The 16,118-nt window shown below is 34.3% G+C and overlaps 2 protein-coding genes across 5 annotated transcripts; one reads left to right on the top strand and one right to left on the bottom strand.

Moving 5' to 3' along the window:
* Positions 1-142: 142 nt before the first annotated feature.
* On the top strand, positions 143-7,557 carry LOC113861309 (pleiotropic drug resistance protein 1-like). 3 transcript variants are annotated; one of them, XM_027494045.1, is made up of 24 exons: positions 143-450; positions 559-679; positions 784-872; positions 986-1,070; positions 1,178-1,337; positions 1,455-1,531; positions 1,810-1,863; positions 1,950-2,040; positions 2,147-2,448; positions 2,554-2,835; positions 2,923-3,239; positions 3,341-3,501; positions 3,596-3,699; positions 3,785-3,941; positions 4,021-4,146; positions 4,253-4,425; positions 4,517-4,849; positions 5,231-5,521; positions 5,616-5,699; positions 5,794-5,927; positions 6,049-6,276; positions 6,369-6,540; positions 6,796-7,050; positions 7,147-7,557. In XM_027494045.1, exons 1-24 carry the CDS (start codon positions 143-145, stop codon positions 7,411-7,413), a joined length of 4,371 nt encoding a protein of 1,456 aa, XP_027349846.1. In that variant the 3' UTR covers positions 7,414-7,557. The 3 variants fall into 3 exon arrangements, with proteins under 3 accessions (XP_027349846.1, XP_027349847.1, XP_027349845.1); XM_027494046.1 differs by having other exon boundaries at positions 4,021-4,102; positions 4,308-4,425; positions 7,147-7,447; XM_027494044.1 differs by having other exon boundaries at positions 3,785-3,980; positions 7,147-7,447.
* Positions 7,558-7,679: 122 nt separating this feature from the next.
* On the bottom strand, positions 7,680-14,456 carry LOC113861307 (tyrosine decarboxylase 1). Of its 2 annotated transcripts, none has more exons than XM_027494041.1 (13): positions 14,326-14,456; positions 14,104-14,233; positions 13,911-13,983; positions 13,535-13,765; positions 12,489-12,652; positions 12,173-12,313; positions 10,878-10,937; positions 10,325-10,489; positions 10,147-10,203; positions 9,366-9,430; positions 8,767-8,890; positions 8,421-8,558; positions 7,680-8,343 (listed from the first exon to the last, which is right to left on the bottom strand). In XM_027494041.1, coding segments are annotated over exons 1-13 (1,473 nt in total). In that variant the 5' UTR covers positions 14,328-14,456; the 3' UTR covers positions 7,680-8,220. The 2 variants fall into 2 exon arrangements, with proteins under 2 accessions (XP_027349842.1, XP_027349843.1); XM_027494042.1 differs by having other exon boundaries at positions 7,827-8,343; positions 8,457-8,558; positions 14,326-14,448.
* Positions 14,457-16,118: the final 1,662 nt, after the last annotated feature.

Raw genomic sequence — 16,118 nt, 5'->3', positions numbered from 1 at the left:
ACCACACAAAACGATAGCAGAAGAAACAAACTTGGATTGTTACTTTCAAATACTTCATTTTTTAATTAAGATTTGTCGTTGATTCTTGGAAATAGTTATTTGAGTTCAATTGGGGTTGTGTAAAGGTTGAAACTTTTTGTGTATGGAGGGCGGGGGTAGTTTCAGGATTGGTAGTTCATCAATTTGGAGAAACAGTGATGCTGAAATTTTCTCAAACTCATTCCACCAAGAGGATGATGAAGAAGCTCTAAAATGGGCTGCGATTCAGAAGCTTCCTACTGTTTCACGTTTGAGGAAAGCTTTGCTTACTTCATCTGAAGGGGAAGCCAGTGAGATCGATGTGCAGAAACTTGGATTGCAAGAAAAGAGAGCTTTGCTTGAAAGACTGGTGAGAATTGCTGAAGAGGACAATGAGAAGTTTTTGCTCAAGCTCAGGGACAGAATTGATAGGTGAGAATCCCACTCTCATTTCTTCTTCTTGGTTTCAATAGAGGTGATATTTTATCATAATGCGCTAATGGCTTCTCCTCTTATTCTTCCTGGATTGGATGATATCAGAGTTGGAATTGATCTTCCTACTATAGAGGTGCGATTTGAGAACTTGAATATTGAAGCGGAAGCTCACGTGGGAACTAGAGCTTTGCCTACCTTCACTAACTTCATGGTTAATATAGTGGAGGTAAGTGGTACCAACTTTGTTATATAGTAGACTAGAGCTTGCTAAATGATCGTATTGAAGAAGATTCTAACTTGCCAATTTGGTTTGAATTTTTCTTTTTCAAGGGCCTGTTGAACTCTCTTCATATACTTCCAAATAAAAAACAACATGTAAATATTCTCCAAGATGTTAGTGGAATAATAAAGCCTGGCAGGTACCAATTCAAATACCGTCATATTTATTGATATCTCTTCGGAGGACAAGACCATAATTAGCTTGGACCCTTGGAACCAACATGACATTGATTTTTTTTTTCCTACTCTCCAGAATGACATTGCTTTTGGGCCCTCCAAGTTCAGGGAAAACTACACTCCTGTTGGCCTTGGCTGGAAAACTTGATCCAAAACTAAAGGTTAGAATATTGAAGAGGAGATATTTTTAATTTCTTTTAACTATGTTTTCATGTTTTTAGCTCTATTTCTTGGACCTCTAGCTAATATAGCATGGCTTCTTTATCAGTTCTCTGGAAAGGTGACTTATAATGGTCATGGGATGAATGAGTTTGTACCCCAAAGAACTGCTGCTTATGTTAATCAAACTGATCTTCATGTTGGAGAAATGACAGTCAGAGAAACCTTAGCCTTCTCAGCAAGAGTCCAAGGAGTTGGGCCTCGCTATGGTTAGTTCACAGGAATTCTTTATGCTTATATTCATTATTAAACTCAGTATTGAAAACATAGACTGACATTTTAGATGAAAATTAACTTTTGAGACTAATATTTTTGGCATTCTGCAGACTTGCTAGCAGAATTGTCCAGAAGAGAAAAAGAGGCAAACATCAAACCTGACCCAGACATTGATGTCTACATGAAGGTAACTAAGGCCGTTGTTTGTCATATTTAACATGCATTCCTTAAGCCTTCCGTTTAAATTGTTGAATAACTGGTAGACTTTCAAACAAAAGAGAAAAATATAACAGCTTAGCTATTTTAATGTCATACCTGTTTGATTTTGGAAATTCTACTTCTTGCTAATAATTTCAAAATTTCTCACCATAAGAAATTTGTTAAGAAAAAATAGGTGATAAATTAGTTGTAACAGCAAAGAAATGATTGTTAATTAAATGGTTGTCCTTTTGACTCAATGCACAGGCTATAGCAACTGAAGGCCAGAAGGCAAATTTGATAACAGATTATGTCCTAAGGGTAAAATTTATACTTCAGAAACAGTCTCTGATTATTTCATCATAATTTGTTTCAAAGTCTCTTATTTCTTTGCTATGAATTTGCAGATTTTGGGTCTGGAGGTCTGTGCTGATACGTTTGTAGGAAATGCAATGTTAAGAGGTATCTCTGGTGGACAAAGGAAACGCGTTACAACAGGTAAAATGAACCTGATTTCAAAATTGAAGTGTATCTTGTTTGATCACCTGAATAAATTGATTATGTGCGAGAATCTTTAATAATAATTATAAACCTATGATTACAGGGGAGATGTTGGTTGGACCAGCAAAAGCCCTTTTCATGGATGAAATATCCACTGGTTTGGATAGCTCAACAACTTTTCAAATTGTGAATTCACTCAAGCAATATGTCCACATTCTCAAAGGAACCGAAGTCATCTCACTCCTGCAGCCAGCACCAGAGACTTACAATCTTTTTGATGACATCATTCTTCTCTCTGATAGTCACATTGTGTACCAGGGTCCTCGCGAACACGTGCTTGAATTTTTCGAATCAATGGGTTTTAAATGTCCTGAGAGGAAAGGTGTGGCAGACTTTTTGCAAGAAGTAAGTGTCCCTGTGTCTTCCTTTAATGATTAATCAGTCTACAATGGAAAAAGTGGGATTTTTATGTACTGTAACTTAATTATGACTACAAAAATTATGCCATAGGTGACATCAAGGAAAGATCAGGAGCAGTATTGGACACAAAAAGATGTACCATATAGATTCATCACAGCCAAAGAGTTTTCTGAGGCACATCAGTCATTTCATGTAGGGAGAAGCCTTGGTGAAGAACTTGCTACTGAGTTTGACAAGTCTAAGAGCCATCCAGCTGCTTTGACAACCAAAAAATATGGTGTGGGGAAATGGGAACTGTTAAAAGCTTGCTTATCAAGAGAATATTTACTTATGAAGAGAAATTCATTTGTGTACACCTTCAAGCTTTGCCAAGTAAGTTTGGAAATTTGAATGTTTCATTTTATTGTCTTATCATCTGATTCTATAGTTGTCTAACTGATGTCTTACCCCTCCTTTTAGCTTGCTGTATTGGCAATTATCGCTATGACCATTTTCCTCCGAACTGAGATGCATAGAGATTCAGTCACTCATGGAGGCATATATTCTGGTGCATTGTTCTATGGCGTTGTTGTGATTATGTTCAATGGATTGGCTGAACTTTCCATGGTTGTTTCAAGGCTTCCTGTTTTCTACAAGCAAAGGGATTATCTCTTCTTCCCTTCATGGGTGTATGCACTCCCTGCATGGATCCTAAAAATCCCCATGACTTTTGTGGAAGTTGGTGTTTGGGTATTCCTCACCTACTATGTCATTGGTTTTGATCCATATGTTGGAAGGTACATGAGTTTAAACCAGTGAATTGATCTTTTCTCCCTTGTCTTATGTTCTATTTTAATCTTACTAATACATAATTATGTGTTGTGTCTTCCTAATACAGATTGTTCAGGCAATACCTCATTCTTGTACTAGTAAACCAGATGGCTTCAGCATTATTCCGATTTATTGCTGCAATTGGGAGGGACATGACAGTGGCTCTAACTCTTGGGTCATTTACACTGGCCATCCTTTTTTCTATGAGTGGTTTTCTCCTATCAAAAGGTATCATGTATGAAAAACATAACAATCACAGCCTTTCTCTCATTTTGTTCTTGACTAACAATGCTCCTTTGTTCCCTTTACTTTATGCCCCCAGACAATATAAAAAAATGGTGGCTGTGGGGCTTTTGGATATCACCTATGATGTATGGACAGAATGCCATGGTGAATAATGAGTTCCTTGGAGATAGATGGAGACATGTAAGTTTTTGATTAACCTATATGTTCGCTTTCATCCTTCCTTGATATAAATAATCTGATGTATGGATATATTTTCTTATGAAAGGTTCTTCCTAACTCAATTGAGCCACTAGGAGTTGAAGTTTTGAAATCACGCGGTTTCTTCACTCAATCATATTGGTACTGGATAGGTGTTGGGGCTTTGGCTGGATACACATTACTTTTCAACTTTGGCTACATGCTTGCTCTGACATTCTTAAATCGTGAGTCTCTTTACCTTAAATGTATAATAAAACAGCTAAGATAGGCTTTTGTACTAATATCACAAAATTGATTATGCAGCAATTGGGAAACATCAGGCCGTTATATCAGAGGAAGCTCAAAGCAATGAGCAGAATGGTGGTAGTACAAAAGGAACTAATGTGTTGAAGCAACTAAAATATAGTTTTTCTCAGCACTCAAATAGAGGTACTTACATCTCATAACAACTGAAAATGTAGTAATTTCTAGATCAGTAATAGTTGATTTTTAATTCACATAACACCTTATGGCTAACATTGGAGCTACTTCACAGTGAGAAATGGTGAAAATATAAGCGGAAGCAACTCTCATCAATCTTTATCCACTAGGCAAGAAACGGTTGCTGAAGAGACAAATCATAACAACAGAAAAAGAGGAATGGTTCTTCCTTTTGAGCCACATTCCATCACCTTTGATGAAGTAACATATTCTGTTGACATGCCACAGGTAAAGCAGAAACAAAAAATAAAATAAAATGAAAAAGGCTTGTTCAACTTTCAAAGCATTATTATGAAACAAAAATTATAAATATTTGCAGGAAATGAGGAACCGAGGTGTTGCTGAGGATAAGTTGGTTCTTTTGAAAGGTGTTAGTGGAGCTTTTAGGCCAGGTGTTCTCACTGCTTTGATGGGTGTCACTGGGGCCGGAAAAACAACTCTGATGGATGTACTCGCTGGTAGAAAAACTGGGGGATATATTGGGGGGAACATTTCAATCTCTGGTTATCCAAAGAAGCAAGAAACATTTGCCAGGATTTCTGGATACTGTGAGCAAAATGATATCCATTCTCCTCATGTTACTGTGTATGAATCCTTGCTGTATTCAGCATGGCTCCGATTGTCCCCAGACATCAGTGCTGAAACCAGGAAGGTTGGTATCTGAATTTCATGCATGCTCTTTGCCTTCATGTTTACTGATTTTATTTTAATAGAGGGTTTTGTTCAGTTTGAACACTAGAGATTGCCATGAAGTGGCCATTTTAGTCAAACTGCATCCATTTCCAATGTGGCTTATTGTAATATTTCTAGCACTACACTTCTGTGGGTTAAGCTGACGTAAGAAATCCATACATTTGAGTTTGCAAGTAAATTTTTATGTGGTCGAGTGCAAAAGCAAAAGAAATAGTGTTATTTACCATTAATGGTAGGAATTATAATGTCATAAAATAACTCGGAAACAAAAAGATGAGTGTTACTAAAAAAAATGTTTAATCAATGTTGCTAAGTTTTTGAAACTGATTTATGGTTGCAGATGTTCATTGATGAAGTCATGGAACTTGTGGAACTGAAACCACTAAGGAATGCATTAGTTGGATTGCCTGGTGTTAATGGTCTCTCCACGGAGCAGCGAAAACGGTTGACTATTGCAGTTGAACTTGTGGCAAATCCTTCTATAATATTCATGGATGAGCCAACTTCTGGGCTAGACGCAAGAGCTGCTGCTATTGTCATGAGAACAGTGAGGAACACTGTTGACACAGGAAGAACAGTTGTTTGTACCATCCATCAGCCTAGCATAGATATATTTGAATCTTTTGATGAGGTGAAATAGGCAGAATCAAGAAATGTAATTTTTGTTTGTTCTCTTACTCTTCCAACACTGAATTTCTAACCTTTTTTGTCACAATGAAATGCAGCTTTTGCTAATGAAGCAAGGAGGGCAAGAGATATATGTGGGGCCACTTGGACATCATTCTTCTCATTTGATTAGTTATTTTGAGGTAGAAAATATAAGTGCTATGAAAAAATAAGGAATACCGAGTTCATGTTTTGTTCATGCAAAAATTTTACTCATGTGCACACTTTATCTTGAAGGGAATCCAAGGTGTCAATAAGATTAAAGATGGGTATAATCCAGCAACATGGATGTTGGAAGTCTCAACTTCAGCTAAAGAAATGGAATTAGGGATTGATTTTGCAGAAGTGTACAAAAATTCAGAGTTATACAGGTATTTTTACTTTGTGAAGTCTAATCAAACTTAGAACTCAAAAATAATCCACTAGAAGAAAGAACTTATAGGCACAGTATAGAATGTTTACTGATATTTGGTCATTGGTATTTTGTCACAGGAGAAACAAAGCACTCATTAAAGAATTGAGTAGTCCAGCTCCTGGTTCACAAGACCTTTATTTTCCTTCACAATACTCAACATCCTTCTTCACTCAATGCATGGCTTGCTTATGGAAACAGCATTGGTCCTACTGGCGCAATCCTTTATACACGGCCCTAAGATTTCTTTACTCAACTGCTGTTGCTGTTTTGCTTGGTAGCATGTTTTGGAACCTTGGCTCCAAAATGTAAGATCAAACTGCAAACTAATAGCTTCAAACTCTTACGATCAGTAACTTCTGTTTGATCTAACAGCAAACTTTGACATCAATTATTGCAGTGAAAAGCAACAAGATCTTTTCAATGCCATGGGCTCCATGTATGCTGCTGTTCTCCTTATTGGCATTAAGAATGCCAATGCAGTGCAGCCAGTGGTTTCTGTTGAGAGAACAGTGTTTTATAGGGAAAAAGCAGCTGGAATGTACTCAGCTTTGCCATATGCTTTTGCTCAGGCAAGCAATTCCTTATTTTAAAAACTTGTCTGATGAATGTTCCTACATCCTCATAAATCACCATCCTAACACTATTAAGAAAATGTTAAATAGAAAAAAGATGCACTTAATACCTAGAAACACAAAAGCAATTAATATTTTATTCTGTAATTCAAAAAATTATTTGGAGTATTTAAAACAATTCCATCTATTTACTCCGTTATTTGTAAATAATTTAATTCTGGTTCTTTCTAATTCTATCTTCCTATCTTGCAGGTTCTCATTGAGCTCCCATATGTTCTAGTACAAGCTGTGGTCTATGGCATTATAATTTATGCGATGATTGGTTTTGAATGGACTGTCACTAAAGTTTTCTGGTACCTATTCTTCATGTACTTCACCTTCCTATACTTCACCTACTATGGCATGATGTCAGTGGCAGTGACCCCAAACCAGCACATTTCCTCTATAGTTTCCTCTGCATTCTATTCAGTGTGGAATCTCTTCTCAGGGTTCATAGTCCCACGACCTGTAAGTTTGGATTCCTTTCATATTTATGCTTTGTAGATTTATACTTTATAAGCATAGGAACAAATTCTAATTTGTTTTGTTTTATTTGTCTAACAGAGGATCCCAGTATGGTGGAGATGGTACAGTTGGGGAAATCCTGTGGCTTGGAGTTTGTACGGATTGGTGGCTTCACAATATGGAGATATTAATCAAAGGCTGGAATCCACTGATGGCACTACAACTGTGGAAGGCTTTGTGAGAAGTTACTTTGGCTTCAAGCATGATTTTCTGGGTGTGGTTGCAGCTGTTATGGTTGCATTCCCTGTTGTCTTTGCATTGGTCTTTGCCTTATCAGTGAAGATGTTTAATTTTCAAAGGCGTTAAGAAACCATTCAAGTTTTTTTGTATAGAATGTTCGGCAAGCATTTTGTGGGAAAATGTATAGTTTTTTTGTATCATAGTCCTATAATAGTCTGATGTAACACTTCATAAATTAATCAATGCATATGCAAATTCGTTCTTTTCTTCCAGTATTAAGCATCATTTAATTTATTAATTGTTTGAGTAGGCAAAGAAAACATGATTTGAGATTAATATAATATTTGATCCTATCGTTTTAACAGTGGACAAGATTATACATGTATTTGTTTAACAAAAAAAATTGTTACTAACTTAAAGGGTGCCAATGGTTCACACAAAATGACAAATTCTTATATCAAAATTATGTCATATCGGCATGGAAAGGAGGACAAATTTCATGTCACACGCATCTAACGTAGCACTTAGCATGCCCTAAATGTATTTCCCTTAATGTTAAGCGATGATCATTACATAGGACCAAAATAACTGACAAACTGAAGATTTAGGGACCTCAAGACCAACTTCTATCTTTCAATGACTAAACTGATGAACCTATGATCCTTCATAGGACCAAAATAACTATTTTTTCTTGTTATTTTGTTGCTCCGTTTACGCTGGCTGTTTACAACTGGCAATTATTTTCGAATTTTGACTTGTAAGAAAAAGAACATTGCTGCTTCACAAAAAAGAAATCTCCTACAGGCTTACGCACATGACATTGTTGCCAAAACGAAGGAATCATGTGTAGAGGAAAAAATCATAAACTAATGCAGTCTTGGGAAACACCAGATGTCTCAAAAAGAAATGGTTGATTCTGAGAACAGATTTATTCTATAAACTCTCAAGTAGAGCAGTGGCTTTATCTTGCAAAATCTGCCACGCCATACTGACATGCCTCCTTTCAGTCAATGGTGCTCCTACTGCAAAACGTAGAATGTACTGACCTGATAGAACCTGCACATATTGGTTATCATCAATTAAAGGGAAATAAGTGAAAATAAAACAAAACTTTAAAGATAATTTATGCATACCGTGTGAGTTATGAAAATATTTCCTGTTGAATTTACCGAGTCAAGTAGATCATGATTTAGCTTATTGCCATGATCTTCTGAGTTGAGAGGAGGCAAAAGTCGAAAACATACTAAAGAGAATGTACGAGGCGCAATAACCTGTGTACATAATTTGTTGCAATTTTTTTCAAGGCAAAGGCGGAGAATTAAATAAAGTAATTAAGACGACATTCCTAATTGCCATATTTTGGCTTAAACCAAATTATTTGGAGCAAATCTGTAATACCAAGTTACTATTGTCCACATAATGCATTATGCATTTAAATTAAGAAATGAAGAATGAAAATTTTCCCAGAAGGAAGAATACCTCGAATCTTGCGTCCTGACCAACAAGCTCCTCAAAATAAGCAGCCATTTCAATGTGGTTTCTTATGTGACTACGGAGACCTTCCAATCCATAGAGTCTTAACACCATCCACAGTTTTAATGATCTGGAGCCCAGTGTAGGTGAATAACCAATGTTACATATCTTCTGGTAATTATATATATTTAAGGTATACAGAAATTTTTACTAGAAATAGATAATCCAATGATTTGATAGAAGTTATAACATCAGAAGTTTCCATTACCTCTTAATGGGAAAAAGGAAGAAAGAAAGAAACTCAGAGACATATAAATCCATAAAATTCAAGAAACATTACAGATCATTATCTCACACAAATTATTAAATATATTTAATTATAATATTGAATATATTTAATTATAATGAGTTAGAAGGGCCAATGCATGAATAATGCGAATTTATGTATGTGCAGACATGGATATCCATGTAAATTCTCGCCCTCAGCAAAATAATTCAAATTGAAAGGAAGAGAGATATTTCAATATCAAACACAAAAATATATTTATCTGTTAACAGAAAACGAAATGGCAAATATTTCTAAAGGAAAACTTCCAAAGAAACACCTGAAGCGACGTCCAAGAGGAATTTGCCAATCTTTGTAATCTATGACCATGTTTCCTTGGGAGGCCTGCAAATTCAATAGCATAAAAACACAAGTAAACAAGGAATGAACAAAAGTACATCAATTTTCAAATCACATACTTTCATACTTTCTATTTAATAAACATATCCCATATAATTCTGTTTCCTCAAAAGATTACGCCTAATCCATGAGAGAGGTAGAGGAAACTAAATTTACAGAGATATAGAAGGAAAAAAAAAAAAAAAAGAGGGGGGTGTTAAATACCTCCAGCTTTATTTCTAGGTCATCCAATAAGTAATCAATAATTATTTATTGCATTGGAAGCACCTCTCTGTAGGAAGAAGAAAAAGAGGAAGAAGAACATTCCAGGTGCTGCAATTTTGTTTTTTTCTTGTACGATGTCTCTCTCTTCTTTCTTTAATGGTTTATAACATAAAGATAGTTAAACTGTAGTACCAAAATTTTGTACCTTGATATTTATTTATTTACCATTTGGGTTCCTTCAAAGCAGAATGCTCCTTTTGCTTGGACTACGTAAATGATAATTCATATTCTTCAATTTTCTTCTAGAGAACCAACTTATAAATTTAATGTGATAATATAACCAAAAAAAAAAAAAAAAACAAACAACAACAATAATTATAAAAGCTCCACACACAAAGAGAGATTAAAAAGAATAAAAGTTAGGACGCTTCAAAAGTTTGGAAACCTCTTACAGAAAAACTTCAGTGAAAACCTCAAATATACAAATAGGAACTTACCTTGTTTTTCAAAAATTCAGGATTTGTTGACAGTGACTGAATCAGAGCACTCCTGTCCTGTCATCAACTCATCATCAGTTTGACTTGCTTACGTTCTTGTTTATGAAGTAAATTGAAATGTTACAACTACAAATAAAGATGCAGAAGTGATATTGAGGGGAAAAATATATTAAGATACCTTAACCCAAAGTAGTGAACAGTCAAAATTAGTCAGGAACCATTTATGCGCATTCATGTTAAATGAGTCTGCTTCTTCAATGCCATCAATGTAGTGGCGGTACTCTGAACATACACAAGCACTTCCAGCATAAGCAGCATCCACATGAAACCAAAGTTGGTTGGTCTGCCAAATAAACATGCATCAGAGTATTATCAGATTGTATAACTCTCCAAAATGCATTCAAAAGCAAAAATTCAATGCAGGCCATTTCATGGGCGAATCTTGCAAGAGCTTAAGCTGTTAGATGAAGGTTCAAGAATCAGTCATCCTAAAAGCCAAAGATGTGGATAATGGACCAAACATACTCCACAACTATCTTTATCTCCTTGAATTCCTAACATGCTGAACAATCATTCTGGTTTTCGTCTTTCCAGCTGCCTTCTTAGTTTCTTACGAGTCAGTCAGTCACCTGTTCTTTCCGTGTTGAAAAGAAAACCTGTTTGCAGTCTATATTCTCTAATACAATGCATCAATGGTTATACTAGCATGTTAATTCAATCAAATATATTACCTTGGCAATTTTTCCCAATGCAGGCAGAGGATCAACAGCTGTTGATGAGGTGGTACCAACCTGCATGTATAAATGCAGAGTTTATGCAATCAATGCCAGAAACTTAATATCTACCAATACTAGACTCTAGAGTTGCCTCAAGTTGATGTAAAGATTCAGATACATCACCATTCATTAACAAGAAAAACAGAACCAACATAGCGCCAAACAGAGTTTCAGTGATAAACATTTACCATGTTAAGTATCCATTCAGTACCATCTCAAGATTTAATATCTTGTAAAAGTCAACATGCATAATTTTCAATATGAAGTCTCTTGCATGTATAATTTAAGATCCAAAAAGAAAAACTGCATGAAACGAAGGTTACTTGTCCCTGGAACCACATCGATAATTGAACTGGATTAGAATATAAAAAGAAAACAGAAAGTTTATTAACAGAAACCTCTGTATAAATAGGATACACTATCAGAGATGAGGAAATGAAAATACAAGCCAGTGGTGCAGAATAACAGATACCTTAACCTTTTATTATAGGCATCTGAGACTTCTATTCTAGGTAGTCAAGAGACATGGACTCTCCCCAAACTTCCTAAATCAATCAACAATGCCCCTAACTAACACCCCCGCCCCTTTCTTATTTTCTCTCCTGTGTACTACAATTAACTGTCTATCAGACTATTATTGTTAGTTACAGACTGGCGTCCCAATCTTGTACTCTCCCCTTTGTTAGTCCTAACATAGACCCTATTGACCCAGTCCCTAATCATCTGTTCCCAACAAGAAATAACGAAGAAACAGAGCTCCTGATCACAACATGAAGAAAGATATGCTATCCCTTGATCTAATGATTAGATGAGTAGAACAATTTCCAATTTGAAATTCAGTAAACTGATATGATAAAATATTGGGTGTAAGATACACCCACGAGGACAAGGCTACAAAGTTAAGCTCGTTGTATAGTAATTGTGTCAGATGTCTATTCGGATTAGGATCTTTTAGTGAAAAGTTAGTTAGGTTAGTTAGCTGAAGAAATAAGGCATGTTGACTATAAATAAGAGGAGAGGTTGAGAGAGGGATCTTGTCATTTAGAAAGGGTTGGACTCTTAGGGAGTGGGTAGAAGCCAGGGACTCTCAAATACGCTAAGTACTATTGTAATTCATCTCTGGCTCTATTGCCAAAGAGTTGTATGAATAATACACATTTCATCGCTTTTCCTCATCTATTTTCTTTTTTGTCCTAATACAGTTCCATCAAATTTGTTACAAATTCATATCAGAAGCATTTAATTCTTACAGTAGCACATAAGAAAAAGGGTATAAGACCGCTGGCCATGTCATTTGAAATTGCTTCAGAAAGTACATCAGGAGAAAGCGCATAATCTGTGGAAGAATCAGTTTTAAGCAACCTGCAAAGCGCTGGATCAAGTCCTGCTATCTGCCAATGTAAAGTAAAAAGCCATTATACTTCATTATAAAAGCGATCTCATTGTAAAGTAAATATCAAATGACTAGATATCAGACAATCATTCGATTAACAAGATGATAAATACTCCAATAATCTTATATGATAAGAACAGGCCATTTTCAATTTTATGTGCCATTGGAGGTACCTGACAAGCTTTTTGCAAAGCAGTGTGTGTTTGATCAGATGCATATGTCACAAGCTTAGGAAGGGAACCCCTTCCCACTTTCCTCAAGATCTTGTCACGAGCAGCTAATAATACAACTAGCACAGCTTCACTTGCTGTTCCCTGTATAACTCCACCACCTTGCCCTACAATAAAATCACATCCCATGTTGCACAAGTTTACATGTAGTATTCAAGTTTCTACCAAATATATTATTCATATGCCGTTTAGGTTCTAATTTTTATCATCCATGAAATTCATTCATGTTGAAGGTTAAAGAAATCTCAAGAATGAGTTTACAAGCTCATTCAAACTCGAGAAATTTCATATGCAAACCTACCTGAACGTGTCCTGGTTCCTAAATAATTGAACTGTGTCATTTCTCTCCTTTTTTTTTTCTCTTCTATTTTTATCTTTTGGTTAATAAAATGAAAGATATCAATTAATAAAAATTATAAAGGTCATAGAAGTCTATATCCTATTAAAGAAGAAGAAAGAGAGACATGACAAAGAATGACTCATGTTAAAAAAGAAAGAAAGAAACTCACAAAGGAACTTGTGGAGCTAAAAGGAGGAAGTATCAAGAATTATTTGCTTAATTATAGTTGGAATATCTAGAGGATATCCAATAATATCGTAGTTATATTTTAGAATAGTTTAGAGTATCTTGGATTGTCTCTTGAGATTGTTTATCATAATTTTTCTGTGGTTTCATTGTTTGTTTTCTTATTTAGATGGAACTCCGTGCTTTATGTTTTATAACATGTCATCCAACACATCATCTCATACCAAGTAAATATCAATTTCAAAACGTTACGTCTCTATTTTCCTTCCCTCAATACCTAAGGCCCTATAACATCAACAATTATCAATTAAAACACCAATTGAAAACACAGCCTCTTCCATTTCAGATACAAGATAGAATATACATGTTCTTTTGCTTGAGCTTAGAGAAACAAATACTCAGTAGTGTGTACTGTATGAAGGGATTAACTCTTCAAAAGAAATAAAGCAGCCCATGAGCTTACCAGTAGAATAGAAATGATGAGGGAGGAGGAGTGCCTTAGCGAGCCAATCGAGAACAATGGTTTCAAGTTCAGTTGCAGCAGGAGAAGTTATCCAGCTGAAACCCACGATGTTAAGACCAGCACTGAGCATCTCTCCTAGAAATCCAGCAATGCTGCTGTTTGAAGGAAAATATGCAAAATAATTGGGGCTTTGCCAATGTGTCACCCCTGGTAGTATCTTTTCCTGTACATCTACAACATGACATCACACACATTTCACCCATCTTATTGCATGCAATGCTAACATCACTCATATAATTCTATGACACACTAAATATGAGAAATAATAACAATAAAGCAATTGCATAAAAAAAAAAGTTTGTCGAGAAGCTTTCACCATTCAAAACATGCCGCAACGAATCAGGATAATCAGGTGCAGAATCGGGTAGAAGCTTCTGAAGATATCCTGGCTGAAACGGGGAAAAAGAAAATCTTTGGCAATGATTACAAGGTTAAAACAATATGAATGAGCACTGCACTGTTACATACATACATATATAACATTAAAAAGAAAAATGGGAATTGAAAACCTGAACTTGGCTGAGAACAGGGAAATTATGAATGGTTTTGTAGTAATCGGCAATGAAGTCAACCATCTTATGAGCTTCCTCTCTCAGTTGGTCAGCATCCATACCCTTCAACCCATTTTCTTCCCTTTCCCTGTGCAGTTTACAAACACATTCAATGAGAATCAATTACTATCTATCTATGTGTTAGTGTTTGATACATTCATGTGTGTTGTGACTACTCACATTTGCTTCTCAGAGAAAATGAGATGAGTGAGAGAGAGAGAGAGAGAGAGTTTCTTGTTTTCACTCTGTCCAACTGTTTATGGAGAAGATAGAATGCATTAACTTTCGATGATCACAACCTCTAAAGTCTTCACCCCTCACACGATAATAATATATAAATATTTAATCAAATATACTTAATATCTTCAATTTTTTTTCTATAAAAATAGTTTAAAGTACCACTAAACTCTTGTTTCTAATTCAAACCGATACTTGCAGAAAGAACAGCTCACGTGCTTGTTTTCTCAACTATTGAAATCATTGGAGAGAGAAATCCATGGATTATAAACTTGTTCTTCATAGATATTTTTTAAGAGTGTTAATTAATTAAATTAATTAATAAAAATAACTTGCACAAGTTTAAATATGATTGGTAGTGATAATTAATTTGAATTTTAGTACTTATCTTTTTTTTTAACTTTAGACCTTACTTTTTTATTTATCTAGTTTCTGTATTTTAAAAAATATTAATAGTAAAGAAATAATTTTTATAATTTAAGTTATTGTTATTTATTGAGAAACAAAAATCTATTGATATGAAACTATATTAACATATATTTAAAAAAAATAAGATTTGAAACTTAAGTAAGAAATAAAGCTTATAAAATGGGTTATTATAATTACAATACACTTCAAATAAGTTAGTTTTGAAAATGTTTTAAAAAATTGTATATTATTTATATATAATTCATAGGATATAATTAATCTCATCTAATAAAATGTTAGTTTTTAATATTTATTAGAATTTAAGTTTCTTTTTAGTTAGTCCACTTAGAATTGAGGGTTTAAATTTATTATTTTGTTTTTTCTTATTTTAATTTTTTTTTTCAAGATTCAAGTTATTATTATTATTATTATCGTCGTCTGAGTTCAAGTTTCATAATTTATAACTTTTTTTTTATTTTATGTAAATTTGGGGAATAAGCCCAAAACTGTGGAGTTTTGGGCTGAACCTGAAACATGAAAGTTTTCCCCCAAACCACACCCTACAATTTAACCATTTTTTTATTGGAGCCAAAAAAGAAAGCAAAAATTGTAAATATTATGCACGTATTTGTAAATAATAAACTTTCATTTTTGTTTACGTTATTATCATTAAATTCTCAAATCATGTACCAATATGTTATTCCAAAAAAAAAAATCAGTAACATATTCCCATTGAAAACTATTTGATGTTGGCAAAAATCATTTATAAGTTGCATTGTTTAATTTTGAAACTTGATGATAGAAAATATACATAAATTCACCAGAGTATTGTTTTAATTTAAGTAAAATTTAAAAGGATTACATTAAAGAAAGAATGTTTTAAATTAGAAAAAAAATTAAATTTTAAAAAATAAAATTAGAATGAAGCGTGCCTTTTTAAAAAAATAAATTAAAGAGATAAACGAAGGAAGAAATAAGGATAGCACATAGATGAATTTTGATTTGAAGATCCCAAATGAAAACGAGATGAAATTAACAAAGAAATGTACCTTTTAACTTTCGTTTCAGAGCCATGGTGATGATTTGGAAAGTTAAGAGGACATTTGGTTTTCAAAAAATCCTGTTTTTATTATTTGTTACAATTTTAATCACAAATCTCTAAAAATAACTAGTAAAATAAAATAAAATAAGTGACAATTTTGTAATTAGAACTAAATAATAATAATAATCAAAACAGCCCTTTAACTATGTCTAGTGAATTCCATGGTAGAATCTACTATTGTCATGCAAATCCATTTGATCATCACGAATAGACCAAAACTGAATAC

The sequence above is a fragment of the Abrus precatorius genome, unplaced genomic scaffold (assembly GCF_003935025.1).
Source record: "Abrus precatorius isolate BTA unplaced genomic scaffold, Abrus_2018 Scaffold3, whole genome shotgun sequence".
Taxonomy (NCBI): domain Eukaryota; kingdom Viridiplantae; phylum Streptophyta; class Magnoliopsida; order Fabales; family Fabaceae; genus Abrus; species Abrus precatorius.
This window is presented reverse-complemented; position numbering and strand designations above follow the sequence as displayed.

What these genes read in the sequence shown, in the direction of transcription:
- LOC113861309 (XM_027494044.1), top strand. Translation starts at nt 143, where the DNA reads ATGGAGGGCGGGGGTAGTTTCAGGATTGGTAGTTCATCAATTTGGAGA. An exon ending in TGGCAGACTTTTTGCAAGAA is followed by an intron (nt 2,449 to 2,553) that starts GTAAGTGTCCCT and finishes ATTATGCCATAG; the next exon opens with GTGACATCAAGGAAAGATCA. An exon ending in TTCTCAGCACTCAAATAGAG is followed by an intron (nt 4,147 to 4,252) that starts GTACTTACATCT and finishes GCTACTTCACAG; the next exon opens with TGAGAAATGGTGAAAATATA.
- LOC113861307 (XM_027494041.1), bottom strand. An exon ending in CCTCTTGGACGTCGCTTCAG is followed by an intron (nt 8,891 to 9,365) that starts GTGTTTCTTTGG and finishes ACTGGGCTCCAG; the next exon opens with ATCATTAAAACTGTGGATGG. An exon ending in GTCAGGACGCAAGATTCGAG is followed by an intron (nt 8,559 to 8,766) that starts GTATTCTTCCTT and finishes TTATGTACACAG; the next exon opens with GTTATTGCGCCTCGTACATT.